The 18,329-nt window shown below is 38.0% G+C and overlaps 1 protein-coding gene across 2 annotated transcripts in view; it reads left to right on the forward strand.

Annotated features, from left to right (window-relative positions):
- NVL (nuclear VCP like) overlaps positions 1–18,110 on the forward strand; it is a 98,331-nt gene extending 80,221 nt beyond the window's left edge. Inside the window, exons 21-23 of one of the 2 annotated variants that reach the window (XM_059997850.1) lie at positions 2,010–2,098; positions 5,247–5,317; positions 17,804–18,110. In XM_059997850.1, the coding sequence (XP_059853833.1) occupies positions 2,010–2,098; positions 5,247–5,317; positions 17,804–17,848 (205 nt within the window). In that variant the 3' untranslated portion in view covers positions 17,849–18,110. The remainder of the gene's footprint in view (positions 1–2,009; positions 2,099–5,246; positions 5,318–17,803) is intronic. The other variant, XM_059997853.1, reaches the window with a different exon arrangement.
- Positions 18,111–18,329: the final 219 nt, after the last annotated feature.

The raw sequence follows: 18,329 nt of genomic DNA on the forward strand, positions 1-18,329 counted from the left end.
CTCGGGTGTTCAAGGTCAAATAATGTGCTTTCTGAAGCTAAGTCAGTCAAGGAGAGCAGTGTTTTAATCTTTGAGGTCTTCAGGAGTCTGTTGTTCAGCAGTGTAAATTTACATCCAAGGAACATAGCCACCGGTACTGATATAGGCACTCAGTTCTTTCCAGTTCTGGTTGAAGAATTTCACATAACTGTCTGTCTCTCTCTTTTTTTTTTAATAAATTTATTTATTTATTTATTCATTTTTGTCTGCGTTGGGTCTTCGTTGCTGTGCGCGGGCTTTCTCTAGTTGTGGCAAACGGGGGCTACTCTTCACTGTGGTGCGCGGGCTTCTCATTGCGTTGGCTTCTCTTGTTGTGGAGCACGGGCTCTAGGCACACAGGCTGCAGTAGTTGTGGCATGTGGGTTCAGTAGTTGTGGCATACGGGCTTCGTTGCTTCGCGGCATGTGGGATCTTCCCGGACCAGGGCTCGAGCCCGTGTCCCCTGCATTGGCAGGCGGATTCTTAACCACTGCGCCACCAGGGAAGCCCACATAATCATCTCTTATTAAGATGATTCCACTTGAAACCATGGTGGTCATTTTTAGGGCGTGTGGCCAGGATCCAAAATTTAATGTCCAGTTTTCTCATATATGAACATCTAGGGATCTGAGTCTTGATCTTTGTTCTGCCACCTCAACCCCAACGCACCTGAGAGATTTGCCGCACTCTGGTCAGGACTCTTGGCTCACTTAAGAAAGCAGTGACTGTCTCAGTGAAAGGGAAATGGTCCCCCAGGCCGTGGTGGTGAGGGGCGTATGTAAAAGCCCTACCTTAACTTTAAGGAGAATGTCTCTCTTCCCCTCATTGGGAGTCAAATGCATGCCAGTCTATAATGAATGAACTTACTGCTAAAGAAAATAAGACTTAAGTGAGTAGTTTACATGTTTGAGTGCTAAAATCTGAAGATTTTCAGTTGGTAGCAGAGGCAGTTTTGATGGCAGAACCTTCCCTGGGCCAAATCTTCTGGATTATACCACATAAGGAGTCAGTTAATAAATGGGTTAGGGTTAAAGTTGAATGTTGTATGTTTTGAGTTTTAATGCCACTGTCTTCACAGTTTGAAAGGCAGTATAATACTACAGTCTTCAGCTACTTGTTACATTATTGGTTAATGTGTGTGATTATTAAATAATGTTACAAACCTAACACATAACCAACAGAAAGATTGGATTCAGTTAATAATTTAAACTCTGTGGGTCTTTAATTTTATTAGTTATGTGTGCTGTCACATTATATGTTAAATGTTTGTCTAGAAATGAGGTTCTTATCCCCCAATTCAAAATCTTTCTCAAAGCATCTGTAAGAATCCTGTTAAAGATGTAATGTATTGAAACACCAGTCAGCCCCAATGTCTTTCATTGAACTCAAGAACCATGCTGACTCAGTATATTACACAGAACCATTAAATGAAGGTTTGTTAGTTCTTGTCATATTTTAAGTAATTTATGATGTATCCATTCAGCTTGAGCTTGAATCAAGTGCATCAAAGACTTTTTAGCATTTGTATTTTCCTTTTTTGAACTAAGGGTCATAAATGATTTCTTATATAAGCTTAGTTTAGACATTAGGTAATATACTATTGGTATATACTGGTAATGGGCCAGTTAGCACTTTAGCATGGGCCTTGTGAATGAAAGTTTTACAATAAATAATGTATAAGTTGCTTTCTACTGACTGGTTGTTTTAGACTTTTTATATTATCATTAGTATCTATAGAGATTAGCATGGGAATATTTATGATTCATTGCATTGTTTCCTTCATAATTTCCTTTCTTCTGAAAGTTAGAAATATTTTAGGTGAGAGCTAAAAGCTCTTTCCTACTGACCATGATCAGTTTATCCCACCATTATTGGTTAGTGTCTTTCCTGATTGTTTAATATGTGACTTAAAAAGAAATTGCTGTCAGACTTTTTTCTGGGCTTTTGCAGTGTCTAAGAATAAATGAATAAGAACGGTTCTTTTATTACAGGGGTGCAGATCTCTCTGCTTTGGTACGGGAGGCTTCTATCTGTGCCTTGAAGCAGGAAATGGCAAGACAGAAGAGTGGAAGTGAAAAAGGTACAGTTCTCTACAGAATCTCTCAGTCCTAGTTAATTATGACTCTGGATACCTAAAATCACTGTTAACCTGGAAAATGTCCATTTTCTAATAACATCTATCATCTGTGATATTAAAACTGACATTTTTCTGATGAGACCTTTAGCAGCTGTTCTGGAATATTACATAACCTCTGTGGCTGACAACTATAATAATAGCAAAGTTATTTGGTGCCTAATAAAATGTTTTCTATCTTTCCTTATCATCATATACAAATGTTTAGAGTTAGGCAAGTAGGTCCATTTACTGTCTTCATCATGAGTTTGGTCTGTTTATCAATACTGGAAAACTTTCTCATTCTTTTTCTAAGGTGATATCTACTTTACTGTTAAAATGTAGCCTAAATTGAAGAGCTTAGAAAACACACAAACAAGAAGTAAAAATTGAAATAACTTCCCATATACTTACATTTTCCTTTGGGGCCATGTCAGCAGCTTTGCATTGTTCTTCACATTTGACAGTGTCTTTGATTGTATTATTTGGCTTACAAAACAATTCATTTGTGACCTGCAGGCCGACCATGCCAAGTACAAAAATAGCCTCTACTTTGCTTGGTTCCTGGGACAGTTGTTTGATCAGTTGCAGTGTGTGGCTATCTTCCTTACAGTACTGTCGAATACCTTCTTCAAAAGACCTGCCTTGTCCTCAAAACCTGTACTTTGATCTGAAGTTCAAGTCTAGGTTGATCTCCTTTTATTCAGTAGATTTCCCAGAAGATGTCTTTCTTTATTCATATTTATTTCTTTTATTCTTTTCCCTTTTTTCTTTGGCTACCAGGAATCTTGGAGCTAAATTTTCTTTACAGTTGCAGCAGCATATGCTTAGCTTAGATTTGTCAACACATGTATCTTGATTGTGAAGTCCCTCATTTTTTTGGTTGTTTAAGATTCAGTTATCTGAACTTCTTTTATTGTAAGATATTTTAAGTTCATTTTGGAAGTGGGTGGGATATAATTAGCAAAATTAGTATGTCTTATAAGAAATCATTATGTGGTAGTATGCTACCTGAGAGCTGAATCTGATGACTATCTTTGGATTTGTTTGTCACTAAAAATTAGCAGGCCTCTGTATATGTATTAGCTGCTACTAATAATTCTGATTGGGGACTTCCCTGGTGTTCTAGTGGTTAAGACTCCATGCTCCCAATGCATGGGGCCCAGGTTTGATCCCTGGTCAGGGAACTAGATTCCGCATGCCGCAACTAAAGATCCCACATGCCACAACAAAGATCCCACACATGGCAATGAAGATCCTGCGTGCCGCAACTGAGACCCGGCACAGCCAAATAAATAAATAAATGTTTTTTTTAAAAAAAAAAAAAATAATTCTGATTGGATGTTACTTTATAAACATGTGTAACAAATTTTGACATCCCTGCTTTGCTACAGTTTGCATTTGCAGCTGCCTGTCCTTCAGGGACTTTTTTTTTTTTTTTTTTTTTGCAGTACGCGGGCCTCTCACTGTTGTGGCCTCTCCCGTTGCGGAGCGCAGGCTCCAGACGCGCAGGCTCAGCGGCCATGGCTCACGGGCCCAGCCGCTCTGCGGCATGTGGGATCTTCCCGGACCGGGGCACAAACCCGTGTCTCCTGCATTGGCAGGCGGACTCTCAACCACTGCGCCACCAGGGAAGCCCCTTCAGGGACTTTTCATTGATATCTTACAGAACCTGAAATCAGTAATGCCATTCAACTTCCATTTGACCTGTTCAGCAACACATTGTATTTTACTTTTAAATACACTATCTTAATATCTGTATAAAAGTTTACTATTTTAAGTATAAATTGTCATCACTTAAGTTGTCATACTAAAATTGTAAACCAAGGCTTATTTAACATTTAGTTATTAAATTTCTCTTACTGTGTGATGGCATAACCTTTTAAGGAATTAAAACACCCTTCTATTCCAGTGTTGTGATATGACCTATATATATTATGTATTATGATATAATTCCATAGCATCTAATTACGTGTATGCACTCTTGAATACTATGGAATCCTACTTTCCATTCTTAGTTAAATTTATTTGAATTATCCTGAAAGAGAACAGTTCTACTTTTTCATGAACATTGCCATTAAGTTAAAGTAAACAGTACAAAGATAACAAAGGATTATCTGTTTATGAGTGATAGTTTTCTTTGGGTGGTACTGCATTAAAATCTGAGGAGCAGAATGTGGGGAAAATGGGGAGATACTGGTCAAAGGTTACAAACTTCCTGCTGCAAGATGAGTAAGTTCTGAGGATCCAGTGTAATAATTAGCAATACTGTGTTATATGCAGTTAACCCTTGAACAACATGGGTTTGAACTGTGCAGATCCACTTACACGTGGATTCTTTTCAGTAAATGTGTAGTATAGCACTACACAATCGACAATCAGTGGAATCCGCAGATAATGGAACCGCAGATTCGGAGGGCCAACTTTAACATTATATGCAGATTTTTGACTGAGGGTCACCACTCCTAACCCTGGCATTGTTCAAGTGTGAGCTGTACTTGAAAGTTGTTTGGAAAGTAGATCTTAAAAATTATCACCACAAAAATTAAAAAGCTATCATGAGGGGATAGAGATGTTAACTAACCCTACTGTGATAACTATTTTGCAATATATTCACCCACCATATCATCATGTTGTACTCCTTAAACTTGAATGTGTTATATGCCAACAATATCTCAGTAAAGCTGGGGAGAAAAACAAAGTAACAAAACACATGAACTGTTTTCTTTAAAGGATAAGAATCTTTAATTAAGTCTGGACAAAGTACTTTTTGGTGTAATTTGTTCCACAATAAACTGTTTTGATTGCTGGGGGAAAAAAGATTACAAATAAAAAGATTACACTTTTTAATATAGGATATTGTAAACATCACACATTTATGTAAAATTAAATGTGGTCAGGTATTTGTAAATTAAATTAAAATTAAAAAGTGTCTAAAAACTTGAGCAGAATATATCTGGCTTGAGTATTGTTCTGAAAAAGAGTAGAACCACTGTCATCATTAATTTCCTCAGTGTTCCCCTTGAATGCTTAGAAGTCTCTCAAGAGAAATTAAGTTGTAAATCACAATTAGCATACTGTACCAGATATGTATATTTATGCATTTGCTCCACAGGTGAACTCAAGGTTAGTCAGAAGCACTTTGAAGAAGCTTTCAAGAAAGTAAAGTCATCTGTATCAAAAGAGGTAAGCAGTGCTCTTTTTTTTTAACATCTTTATTGGGGTATAATTGCTTTACAATGGTGTGTTAGTTTCTACTTTATAACAAAGTGAATCAGTTATACATATACATATGCTCCCATATCTCTTCCCTCTTGCGTCTCCCTCCCTCCCACCCTCCCTATCCCACCCCTCTAGGTGGTCACAGACCACCTAGCTGATCTCCCTGTGCTATGCAGCTGCTTCCCACTAGCTATCTACCTTACGTTTGTTAGTGTATATATGTCCATGCCCCTCTCTTGCTTTGTCACAGCTCACCCTTCCCCCTCCCCATATCCTCAAGTCCATTCTCTAGTAGGTCTGTGTCTTTATTCCTGTCTTACCCCTAGGTTCTTCATGACATTTTTTTTCTTAAATTCCATATATATGTGTTAGCATACGGTATTTGTCTTTCTCTTTCTGACTTACTTCACTCTGTATGACAGACTCTAGGTCTATCCACCTCATTACAAATAGCTCAATTTCGTTTCTTTTTATGGCTGAGTAATATTCCATTGTATATATGTGCCACATTTCTTTATCCATTCATCCGATGATGGACACTTAGGTTGTTTCCATCTCCGGGCTATTGTAAATAGAGCTGCAATGAACATTTTGGTACATGACTCTTTTTGAATTATGGTTTTCTCAGGGTATATGCCCAGTAGTGGGATTGCTGGGTCGTATGGTAAGTCTATTTGTAGTTTTTTAAGGAACCTCCATACTGTTCTCCATAGTGGCTGTATCAATTCACATTCCCTCCAGCAGTGCAAGAGTGTTCCCTTTTCTCCACACCCTCTCCAGCATTTATTGTTTCTAGATTTTTTGATGATGGCCATTCTGACTGGTATGAGATGATACCTTATTGTAGTTTTGATTTGCATTTCTCTAATGATTAATGATGTTGAGCATTCTTTCATGTGTTTGTTGGCAATCTGTATATCTTCTTTGGAGAAATGTCTTTTTAGGTCTTCTGCCCATTTTTGGATTGGGTTGTAAGCAGTGCTCTTAAAGGTATAAGAGAAAAGCGACTAGAATTGAGTGTAGTAGGTATGTGAACTCATGAAAACGAGCAAAACAGTTGCCTTTGTGAGAGTGTTCTTGAGAGACTGTAATGTTGAATGTTTTTAGAGACTAAACACAAAGAGAAAATGACCTCTTGTGTCTGTTTCCACAAGCTCAGAATTTTTAATCAGTCTCATTCAAGTATTATTGGACCTGCTTCATTTCACCCTTTTAAACAAATAATTTCTTATCTTCTTCAACCTAAGCTGCCCAGACTAAGCACTATGGACTTACCCGTAGTTTCAGGAGACTAAAATACCTTCACCATAAGGTCAGAGAAGGGTTAAAAATCACTGTGACTTGTCCTTACAAAAACTACCGGACTTTCCCATATTTATTTCTTACTGTGTTGAGGTATTCTGTTTGTAATAAGTTAAATATTTGCTATTAAGGGAAGTCAGGTTACTATGACACTTACAAAGAGAGCAACAAAATATCCAACCCTAAGAGATGCATAAATTGAAAACTGTTGTGATAAGTTTTGTTCACTTGGATATCTTGTGTTTCTGAACTCCTAGAATGTGCCTTAGCCACGAGATCCTGTTTATTGACTATACTAAAAGTTCCTTTAAGTCGTTTGCCATTTATTACTCCAGGCTCAGTGTTTATGATTACTCATTGAAAACACTTAAGTCCAAGTTCAAACACTTACTGGGTTGGCCAAAAAAGTTCGTTCAGGTTTTTCCATAACATCTTACAGAAAAACCCGAAAGAACTTTTTTGGCCAACCCAATATATGCGATGGGTTGCTTTGTTCCAGTGCCTCCGGTTTTGGTGTAAATGCTCTAAGTTAGTTGACCATCTTATCACTTTTAACTAAAATAATCAGTTAAGGGGTTTGGGCTGGTGGTGGTATCTTTTAGGCCTATGACTTACTTCTTTTTCTGCTAGAGTAAAGTCAAGTCTGCTGAACTTGGACTGGTTCTTCTACCATATTTGGAGAAACGAAAGTCTGCTTTGACCTCTCAGGCATTTTTGTATACTAGAGGAAATGTTTTTATTTTACTGAATATCTTTGAATAAGATAATCTTATTAATTAAAATCAGAAACAGTTTTACAGTTAATCTTACTGGAAGTTTTCATTCTGATCAACAAGAGAGTACTGATATGTGTCCTCCCAAAGATTTAGTTATTAAAAAAAAATCTTTTTAATTGAAATTGTTTCTTATCTACAGCCAAGTTTTGAGGCTTTTCAGGAATTAGGACATACTGACATAGCTCTGCATTTGGCACTCTCATGCTGTAACCTTTTTTTAATTGAAATTTAATTTACCTATGTAATGCACAAGTACAGTTCTGTAAGTTTTGGCAAATGTAACCAGCACTACAATCAATATAGAGGACATTTTAATCACTTCAGAAAGTCCCTTGTGTTCTTTTGTAGTTGTCAGTCCCTTTCTAAACGCTGCTCTAGGTAACCCCTGATCTGACTTCTGTCATCATGCTCAAACTTTGCCTGTTTTAGAACTTTATGTAAATGCAGTCATACATGCAGTCATACAATATATACTCATTTGTCTGGCTTCTTTTGCTCAGTTTATTGTTTTAGAGACTCATCCACTTCACTCAGTTTTTCACTAGCTTGATGTATCCTCTTGCTGAGTAGTTTCCCATTATATGAATATACCACAATTTGCTTATCCTTTCCCCTGTTGGTGGACACTTCAGTTGTTTCCAGTTTTTGGCTTTTATGGATAATGGTGCTCTGAATGTGTGTGGGTTTTTTTGGGGGGGTGGGGGAACATGTATTTTTATTTCTCTTGAGTAAATAACCAAGAGAGGGGACTTCCTTGGTGGTCCAGTGGCTAAGACCATGCTGCCAACGCAGGGGGCCCCAGTTCGATCCCTGGTCAGGGAACTAGATCCTACATGCTGCAACTAAGAGTTCACATACCACAACTAAAAAATCCCAGATGCCACAACTAAGTCCCGATGCAGCCAAGTAAATAAATAAATACATATTAAAGAAAAAAAATGACCAGGAGAGGAATTGGTGGGTCTTATGGTGAATTTATGTTTAACTTTATAGAGAACTGCCAGCCTTCTTTCCAAAGTGGCTGTAATACCGTTTTACATTTTATGAGAGTTCTAGTTGGCTCACGGTCTCACCAACACTTAAATATTTTCAGTCTTTTAATTTTAGCCATTCTACTGGATGTGGAATAGTATCCTTGTGTGGTCTAAATTTGTGTTTCCCTAATGACTAAAATGTTGAGCATTTTTTCATATGCTTATTGGTCATTTGGATATCTTATTTTGTGTCCTCATCTTTTGCTCTTAAAAAATTGAGTTGTTTCCTTATTATTCAGTTGTACAAACTCTTAGTTCATCTTAGATAGAAGCCTTTTATCAGATATGCATATTGAGGATATTTTCTCTTAACCTGTTGTTGACCTTTTTATTTTCTAAAGGCATCTATTGAAGAGCAGAAGTTTTTAATTTAGTTGAAGTTCAATTTATCTTTTTTTTTATAATTTGTGTGCTTCTGTCATAAGAAATCTTGACTATCCTAAGTTTGCAAAAATGTTCTCCTTTGCTTTTTTCTAGTAGTTTAATAGTTTCTGCTTTATAACAAAGTGAATCAGCTATACATTTACATATATCCCCATATCTCCTCCCTCTTGCATTTCCCTCCCACCCTCTCTATCCCACTGTATCAATTTATATTGATACAGTGGATGTATCAATTTACATTCCCCCCAACAGTTCAAGAGTGTTCCCTTTTCTTCACACCCTCTCCAGCATTTATTGTTTCTAGATTTTTTGTTGATGACCATTCTGACCGGTGTGAGATGATATCTCATTGTAGTTTTGATTTGCATTTCTCTAATGATTAATGATGTTGAGCATTCTTTCATGTGTTTGTTGGCAGTCTGTATATCTTATTTGGAGAAATGTCTTTTTAGGTCTTCTGCCCATTTTTGGATTGCATTGTTTGTTTTTTTGTTATCGAGCTGCATGAGCTGCTTGTAAATTTTGGAGATTAATCCTTTGTCAGTTGCTTCATTTACAAATATTTTCTCCCATTCTGAGGGTTGTCTTTTTGTCTTGTTTATGGTTTCCTTTGCTGTGTGAAAGCTTTGAAATTTCATTAGGTCCCATTTGTTTATTTTTGTTTTTCTTTCCATTTCTCTAGGAGGTGGGTCAAAAAGGATCTTGCTGTGATTTATGTCATAGAGTGTTCTGCCTATGTTTTCCTCTAAGAGTTTGATAGTGTCTGGCCTTACATTTAGGTCTTTAATCCATTTTGAGTTTATTTTTGTGTATGGTGTTAGGGAGTGTTCTAATTTCATATTTTTACATGCAGCTGTCCAGTTTTCCCAGCACCACTTCTTGAAGACGCTGTCTTTTCTCCACTGTATATTCTTGCCTCCTTTATCAAAGATAAGGTGACCACATGTGTGTGGGTTTACCTCTGGGATTTCTATCCTGTTATATTGATCAATATTTCGGTTTTTGTGCCAGTACCATACTGTCTTGATTACTGTAGCTTTGTAGTATAGTCTGAAGGCAGGGAGCCTGATTCCTCCAGCTCCATTTTTCGTTCTCAGGATTGCTTTGGCTATTGGGGGTCTTTTGTGTTTCCATACAAATTGTGAAATTTTTTGTTCTAGTTCTGTGAAAAATGCCAGTGGTAGTTTGATAGGGATTGCATTGAATCTGTAGATTGCTTTGGGTAGTAGAGTCATTTTCACAATGTTGATTCTTCCAATCCAAGAACATGGTATATCTGTCCATCTGTTTGTATCATCTTTAATTTCTTTCATCAGTGTCTTATAGTTTTCTGCAAACAGGTCTTTTGTCTCCTTAGGTAGGTTTATTCCTAGATACTTTATTCTTTTTGTTGCAGTGGTAAATGGGAGTGTTTTCTTAATTTCAGTTTCAGACTTTTCATCATTAGTGTATAGTAATGCCAGAGATTTCTGTGCATTAATTTTGTATCCTGCTACTTTACCAAATTCATTGATTAGTTCTAGCAGTTTTCTGGTAGCATCTTTACGATTCTCTATGTATAGTATCATGTCATCTGCAAACAGTGACAGCTTTACTTCTTCTTTTCCAATTTGGATTCCTTTTATTTCTTTTTCTTCCCTTTGCTGTGGCTAAAACTTCCAAAGCTATGTTGAATAATAGTGGTGAGAGTGGGCAACCTTGTCTTGTTCCTGATCTTAGTGGAAATGGTTTCAGTTTTTCACCATTGAGAACGATGTTAGCTGTGGGTTTGTCATATATGGCCTTTATTATGTTGAGGAAAGTTCCCTCTATGCCTACTTTCTGCAGGGTTTTATCATAAATGGGCGTTGAATTTTGTTAAAAGCTTTCTCTGCATCTATTGAGATGATCATATGGTTTTTCTCCTTCAGTTTGTTAATATGGTGTATCACGTTGATTGGTTTGCATGTATTGAAGAATCCTTGCATTCCTGGAATAAACCCTACCTGATCATGGTGTATGATCCTTTTAATGTGCTGTTGGATTCTGTTTGCTAGTATTTTGTTGAGGATTTTTGCATCTGTGTTCATTAGTGATATTGGCCTGTAGTTTTCTTTTTTGTGACATCCTTGTCTGATTTTGGTATCAGGGTGATGGTGGCCTCGTAGAATGAGTTTGGGAGTGTTGCTCCCTCTGCTGTATTTTGGAAGAGTTTGAGAAGGTAAGGTGTTAGCTCTTCTCTAAATGTTTGATATAATTTGCCTGTGAAGCTATCTGTCCTGGGCTTTTGTTTGTTAGAAGATTTTTAATCACAGTTTCAATTTCAGTGCTTGTGATTGGTCTGTTCATATTTTCTGTTTCTTCTTGGTTCAGTCTTGGCAGGTTGTGCATTTCTAAGAATTTGTCCATTTCTTCCAGGTTGTCCATTTTATTGGCATAGAGTTGCTTGTAGTAATCTCTCATGATCCTTTGTATTTCTGCAGTGTCAGTTGTTACTTCTCCTTTTTCATTTGTAGTTCTATTGATTTGAGTCTTCTCCCTTTTTTTTCTTGATGAGTCTGGCTAATGGTTTATCAATTTTGTTTATCTTCTCAAAGAACCACCTTTTAGTTTTATTGATCTTTGTTATCGTTTCCTTCATTTCTTTTTCATTTATTTCTGATCTGATGTTTATGATTTCTTTCCTTCTGCTAACTTTGGGGTTTTGTTGTTCTTCTTTCTCTAATTTGCTTGCTGTAATTTTGAAAAGCTTCTGTGTTCAATGTTCAAGTAATTTTATTACAGATGGCTACAAACATATCATGCAAAGTTTGAAAATTGTTTGGCCTGTCCTTAAATTTGGCCACGTTTTCATCCTTGCAGGTATAATAATTAAAGATTAAATCTTTATTTTACCACCTTTGCTTACTCTTTGCAGGTAAATTTGAAACCAGTGTTATGTTATGTTTATTGGGGCCTCAGTCCTTTCTTGTTCTGGTTCTAGTCCTTCACAGTTCAAAGCTGTACCAAAGAACTTCTTCCTTCCTTAAATTTTTTTTTTAATTGAAGTATAGTTGATTTACAATGTTGTGTTAGTTTCTGGTGTTCAGCAAAGTGATGCAGATATATATATATGTATATGATATGTATGTATATATATTCTTTTTCATTTTCTTTTCCATTATGGTTTATTATGAGATACTAAATATAGTTCCCTGTGCTACACAGTAGGACCTTGTTGTTTATTTTATATACAGTAGTTTGTATCTGCAATCCCAAACTCCTAATTTATCCTTCCCCTTTATAGCCCCTTTGGTAGCCATAAGTTTGTTTTCTATGTCTGTGAGTGTTTCTGTTTTGTAAATAAGTTCATTTGTATCATATTTTAGAGTCTATATATAAGTAATATCATATGGTATTTGTCTTTATCTGACTTACTTCACTTAGTACGATAATCTCTAGGTGTGTCCATGTTGCTTCAAATGGCATTATTTCATTCTTTTTATGGCTGAGTAGTGTTCCATTGTATATATATACTACATCTTCTTTATCCATTCATCTGTTGATGGACATTTAGGTTGCATCCATGTCTTGATTGTTGTAAATAGTGCTGCTGTGAACATTGGGGTACATATATCTTTTCGAACTAGAGTTTTTTTCTGGATATATGCCCAGGGGTGGGATTGCTGGATTCTATGCCAGCTCTATTTTTAGAGGAACTTCTTCCTTCTAATTTAGGAGAATTCAGTTGAAATTAGAGGAGTTGTATGGTCAAATAAAATCCATTTCAAAAATCGGACCAAAAGAAAAACATATCAAACCAAAAGAAAGGTGTGGCATTTGTTGAGATGTTTTTCTGAACGTAAGGTTGAGCAGCTCATTTATCAGCCACCCCTTTCTACTTTTAATATTAGGGCTCTTTTAGTTGTAAATGACAGAAACCCAACTCAAACTAATGTAAGTGGGAAAAAAGAGGAACTCATTGGTCCACATAACAAGGAAGTTGAGAGTACTGCTGGCTTCAGGCATGTGAGATCCATAAACCTCATTGCTTCATCTCATGGGGGTAGATGGCTGCCTGCAGGCCCAGACACACAGGGGGTTTATTAATCCCCAGAGCAAGAGAATTCCCTGATAGCTCTGGCAGGAGAGTTTCAGGGAGCCTGTGATTAGTCCTGCTCAGATTAGAGCCCATGACAAAACCAATCACTGTGACTCACTAGGAAATTAGATACTCTGGCCAGGCAGATCCTAAAGGGCATAGTTTTGTAAAGGTCATGACTTCAAGCCCTAGAATGAAAAGCTGTAGATAAGACACTGGCATCAAGTTAATTGACTTGTTAGCGGCAGGGTAGTCTTTTCACACTAAAAGAGAATCACTAGATTTTGTTAAATGTAAAAGGAACACTTACTACATTTTAACATTTCAGACATACTTACAAAGATAGCAGTTGCTTTGAAGTGAGTTAACATTAAATAAATGATCAGGAGATGTCAAAAAAGGAAAAAGAAAACTGAAAGAAGAAGGGTGTGCACATTCTCTCCCAAAGTCCGCAGAGCTGGTCTTTACAGTTCTGAAATATTCATCATGCTCTCCTGCCAGGTAAATCATTCCTACTAGCTGGTGCCTTCTTCCTTGAAGCAGTTGGCTCCCAGGTGCCACATGGTTGTTAATTTGAGGTTGGGCAACAACGGCATGTGAAGTGGATTCCGTGTCCAGCAATTGGCTGACATGATAGTAGGGTGTAGTTTAGAGGCCAAATGCAGCAACGTGTCACCTGACCCAGTAAATCCTTGGTAACCAGTTGAGGGTGGAAAGTGAACACATGAGCAAATATTCCTTCTCTGAGTCTCTACCCGTATTCCTCATTCATTCCCACTTCATTGGTACCAAACTTTTAGGCTCCATCTGAAGGTACCTGCCCTGTCCTAGTTTCTGGTGAGAGGCCATGTCCTATTGTGGTCCTAAGAAGACTTAATAGACTGGTAATTTGTTATGACAGATATCCCAACAAAGAAGATTGAACTCTTTTTGCCAGTTGCTTCTCAGTCACTGTTAATTCTCTCCCCTCAATTAAGTCAAATTCTCTTGTCCAACATGTGTCACTTCATAGACCTATGAAGCATAACTTATTTTGCTGGTTTGGTTTTTTCAGTAATAACTGCTCACCAGAGACCTGAGGCTAGGTTAACTATTAATAAATGTTGAGACCTTGAGATTATTTTCCCAGCTATTATCTCAAATTATAGCCTTTTCACTCTGCCTACTATTGCATTGTTCAGATGTCAGGAAGGAAACCTCACTCAAACATAAATTATAATTTTTTTTTCCTCCTCTACTAAAGCCACACCATAGAAACTCTCCTGTTTTATTAACTCGTTGTTTTAGTGTTTTCCACACCCACTGGCCGGAACACATTGATTCTCTTCTTCACACTCAGGATTATATGGTTCATCCGTTTGCTTGATCCAGCCTGTCACATTGACATTTATGAGAGAAAAACTTCCCAAGTATAGTGCCTCTTGCCTCTAGCTGTGTATTGAGTTGCCTAAGATCCCATCCATCCATAAATATCACATACCTACTGTACATATGCCAGCCTCTGTGCTAGACTCACAAGATATATTTAAAATCACATAAGATGTGGATTAGGAACCATTTTGAGCCATTAAGAGTTGTATGGTAAGCACTACCATAGATGTGTACATAGAATACATATTAACCTGCTCACTCAATTCTGTTAATGTTAGAGAATTGTTTGCAAGCAGCTTTTGCTTCAGAGGTATCAACTACAGTATGACAAAGGCCATATGACTGATTTTATTAAAAAACTGGACCTATAATTCCACACAAGGTAGAATTTTTTTTATCCTCTTAGGAACATCCCTTGGAAGGCTACATGTATGCCCTAGTGATGCTACTTGATTCTAATATATTCTCTTTAATATTTTTGGTGATCATAAATCTTTAAGTATTTGATCTCTGGAAACTACACTAGTGAATAAGAAGATATAACTTCTCTTTTGGAGGTAGGCATGGTATGAATTTTGAGTAAACGATAAATGAGACAGATGACCAAGCTGATTATTACTTTGTTTGATCTTTTAAAAAAATAAGGCACAACATTAAGGTAAAGAGACTACTTTCCTTGTTTGGCATATTAACTGGCCCTTATGAAATTATTACTTATGAAACTAACAGTGGTTGCTTGTGGGAAAAGAAACTGAGTAACTGGAGGACAGAGGTGTGAAAGTTGACCTTTCATCCTGTTTGAATTTTGAACCATGTGAATGTATTACCTATCTTTAAAAATTAAATACTTAAAAAATAATAATTTAAAAGATCTGTAAGGCCAAAATAGTAATAATAGTTATCTTTGGAAATTAAGGATTAATTTCTTTTTTTTTGCTTATCTGTATTTTCTTTACATTTCTACAAAAATATTGTTTTATAACTTAAAATGTTATTTTATTATTAAAAAGGAATTGCTTTAATCTGGCTATAAGCAAAGCATGCTTAAAATGTCTTTACATATATTATTTAGCGGTGGTGTTGAAATACAGAGGCCCTTTTATCCTATTTCAGAGTTAATTCAGCATTTCACTAATACCTATTTTCTGTTCACCTTTGACACGGTTTGAGAGGTACTTGAGGGGAGTCGGTCCAGTGGTTAGGACTTGGTGCTTTCACTGCCGAGGGCCTGGGTTCGATTGCTGGTCAGGGAACATTACATTTATCATGCACTTTATTGTAATATATAATGAAATAATTATACAACTCACCATAATGCTGACAGGAGGCGGAGCTCAGGCAGTAATGCGAGCGATGGGGAGCGGCTGCAAACACCGATGAAGCTTTGCTCGCTCACCTGCCACTCACCTCCTGCTGTGTGGCCCAGTTCCTAACAGGCCACGGACCAGTACCAGGGGTTGGGGACTCCTGTTCTATGGGATTTGACAAATACGTAATGACATAAATCTACCACCATAGTGTCTTACAGTATAGTTTCACTGCTCTGTGCTCAACACTCCCTCCCCCAACCCCTGATATTTTTACTGTCGCTATAGCTTTGCCTTTTCCAGAATGTCCTACAGTTGGAATCATACATTAGTGTTTTCAGGTTGACTTCTTTCACAGTGATACGCATGTAAGGTTCCTCTCTGTCCTTCATGGCTTGATAGTCCACTTCTTTCTAGCACTAAATGTTCCATTGTCTGGATGTGCCATAACTTATCCATTCACATACTGAAGGCCATCTTGGTTGCTTTCAGGTTTTGGCAATTATGAATAAAGCTGCTGTAAACATTTGTATGCATGTTTTTGTGTGGACATAGATTTTCAACTCAGTTGGTTAAATACCATGGAGCATGATTGCTGGATTTTCTAGTAAGAGCATGTTTAGTTTGGTAAGAAACTGCCAAACTGTCTTCCAGAATGGCTGCACCATTTTGCATTCCCACCAGCAATCGATGAGAATTCTTGTTGCTCCACAGCCTCACCAAAAAAAAAAAAAAAGAAAGTTAGTGTGACCACAGTGAGAATCCACTACACATCTACCAGAATGACTAAAATTTAAGGGACTGACAACAGGACTTCCCTGGTGGTTCAGTGGTTAAGAATCCTCCTGCCAATGAAGGGGGCATGGGTTCGAGCCCTGGTCCAGGAAGATCCCAAATGCCACAGAGCAACTAAGCCCGTGTGCCACAACTAATGAAGCCTACGTGCCTAGAGCCCGTGCTCCACAACAAAAGAAGCCACTGCAATGAGAAGCCCACGCACCGCAACAAAGAGTAGCCCCCACTCGCCGCAACTAGAGAAAGCCCGCGCACAGCAACAAAGACCCAACGCAGCCAAACATATATACATAGATAAATAAAAGACTGACAGCACCAAATGGTGGCAGGGATGTGAAGCAACTAGAACTCTCATACGTTGTTACTGAAAATGTAGAATGATACCACCAACTGGAAAATGCCGTGGCAGTTTACAAATGTTAATGTAGTATAAGATGCCTCTGCTTCTGCCTCCCATTTTCATCTGGACCCAGTACAGTTTAGAGTTTTGCTTTCTTCATTAAATAGATATAGACATAAGAATCTTTTAATCTGATTTTTACAGCAAACTTTAGTCAACAATTATAAGAGTCGTAGGCATTCCCTGTAAAAAGGAGTCTGTATGGACTTTAGATCAGGGAGGTAAGCCACCTCTCTTTGTTTGCTCCGGTTGCTATAACAAAGTACCACCAACTGGGTGGCTTAAACCACAGAAATTTATTTTCTCACAGATCTGGAAATTAGAAGTCCAAGATCAAGGTACTGGCAGGGTTGGTTTCTTCTGGGCCCTGTTTGGAGATGACGGTCTTCTCCCTGTGTCTTTACATGGTCTTCTCTCTGTGCGTGTCTGTGTCTTAATCATCTCTTCTGTTTTTTTTTTTAATTAATTAATTTATTTATTTTTGGCTGTGTTGGGTCTTCGTTGCTGCGTGTGGGCTTTCTCTAGTTGTGGCGAGCGGGGGCTGTTCTTCATTGCCGCCCGCGACTTCTCATTGTGGTGGCTTCTCGTTGCAGAGCATGGGCTCTAGGCACGCAGCCTTCAGTAGTTGTGGCACGCAGGCTCATAGTTGTGGCTCGTGGGCTCTAGAGCACAGGCTCAGTAGTTGTGGCGCACGGGCTTAGTTGCTCCGCGGCATGTGGGATCTTCCTGGACCAGGGCTCAAACCCATGTCCCCTGTATTGGCAGGAGGATTCTTAACCACTACACCACCAGGGAAGTCCTTAATCATCTGTTCTTATAAAGACACCAAGTTGTATTGGATGTAGTAGAGCCCACCCTAATGACTTCATTTTAACTTAATCACCACTTTTAAGACCCTGTCTCCAAATCCAGTCACACTTTGAGGTACTGGGGGTGAGGACTTCAACATCTGAATTTTGGGGAACACAGGTAAACCCATGTCAGACAGTGACCAGCTCTATATTCTGTCCTCTCCTCTCAGGATCAAGCAATGTATGAAGCTCTGCAGTGGTCCCTCAGCCGGTGACTTCTCAAGCAGCAGGCCTTCAGGGAGTCCAGGGCATCGAGCTGCCAAAGATACCCACGTGCTCTGAGCTGTCCACTTTCAACTTGACACAGATGTGGTCTCACGTAAGCATTTTATGCTCAAATTAATGAGGCCAAGTCAGAGCTAAAGATTCTTCCCATCTGGCCAACCTTGTACGGAAACACCCTATACCTCCTGTTTAAGAAAAAGAAAATAATTTTTAACTGTCAAAATAAAATAAGATACCTTTTTTAAATAGAATGTTTATTTTGAAACAACCTTGACTCTACTACAGGAAAGTTGCAGTCACAATAGAAAGAACTCCCCCTCCCCCCGAACTGTCTGAGAGTATTGGCCAACCTGATGCCCCATCACCCCCAAATACTTTAATGTACACTTCCTACACACCAGGTTTCCCTGCATAACCAGCCATCAACATCAGGACATCAGCTGTGATACTTTGCTACCATGTAATCCTCAG

This window comes from Delphinus delphis, chromosome 1 (assembly GCF_949987515.2).
Source record: "Delphinus delphis chromosome 1, mDelDel1.2, whole genome shotgun sequence".
In the NCBI taxonomy this organism is placed as follows: Eukaryota; Metazoa; Chordata; class Mammalia; order Artiodactyla; family Delphinidae; genus Delphinus; species Delphinus delphis.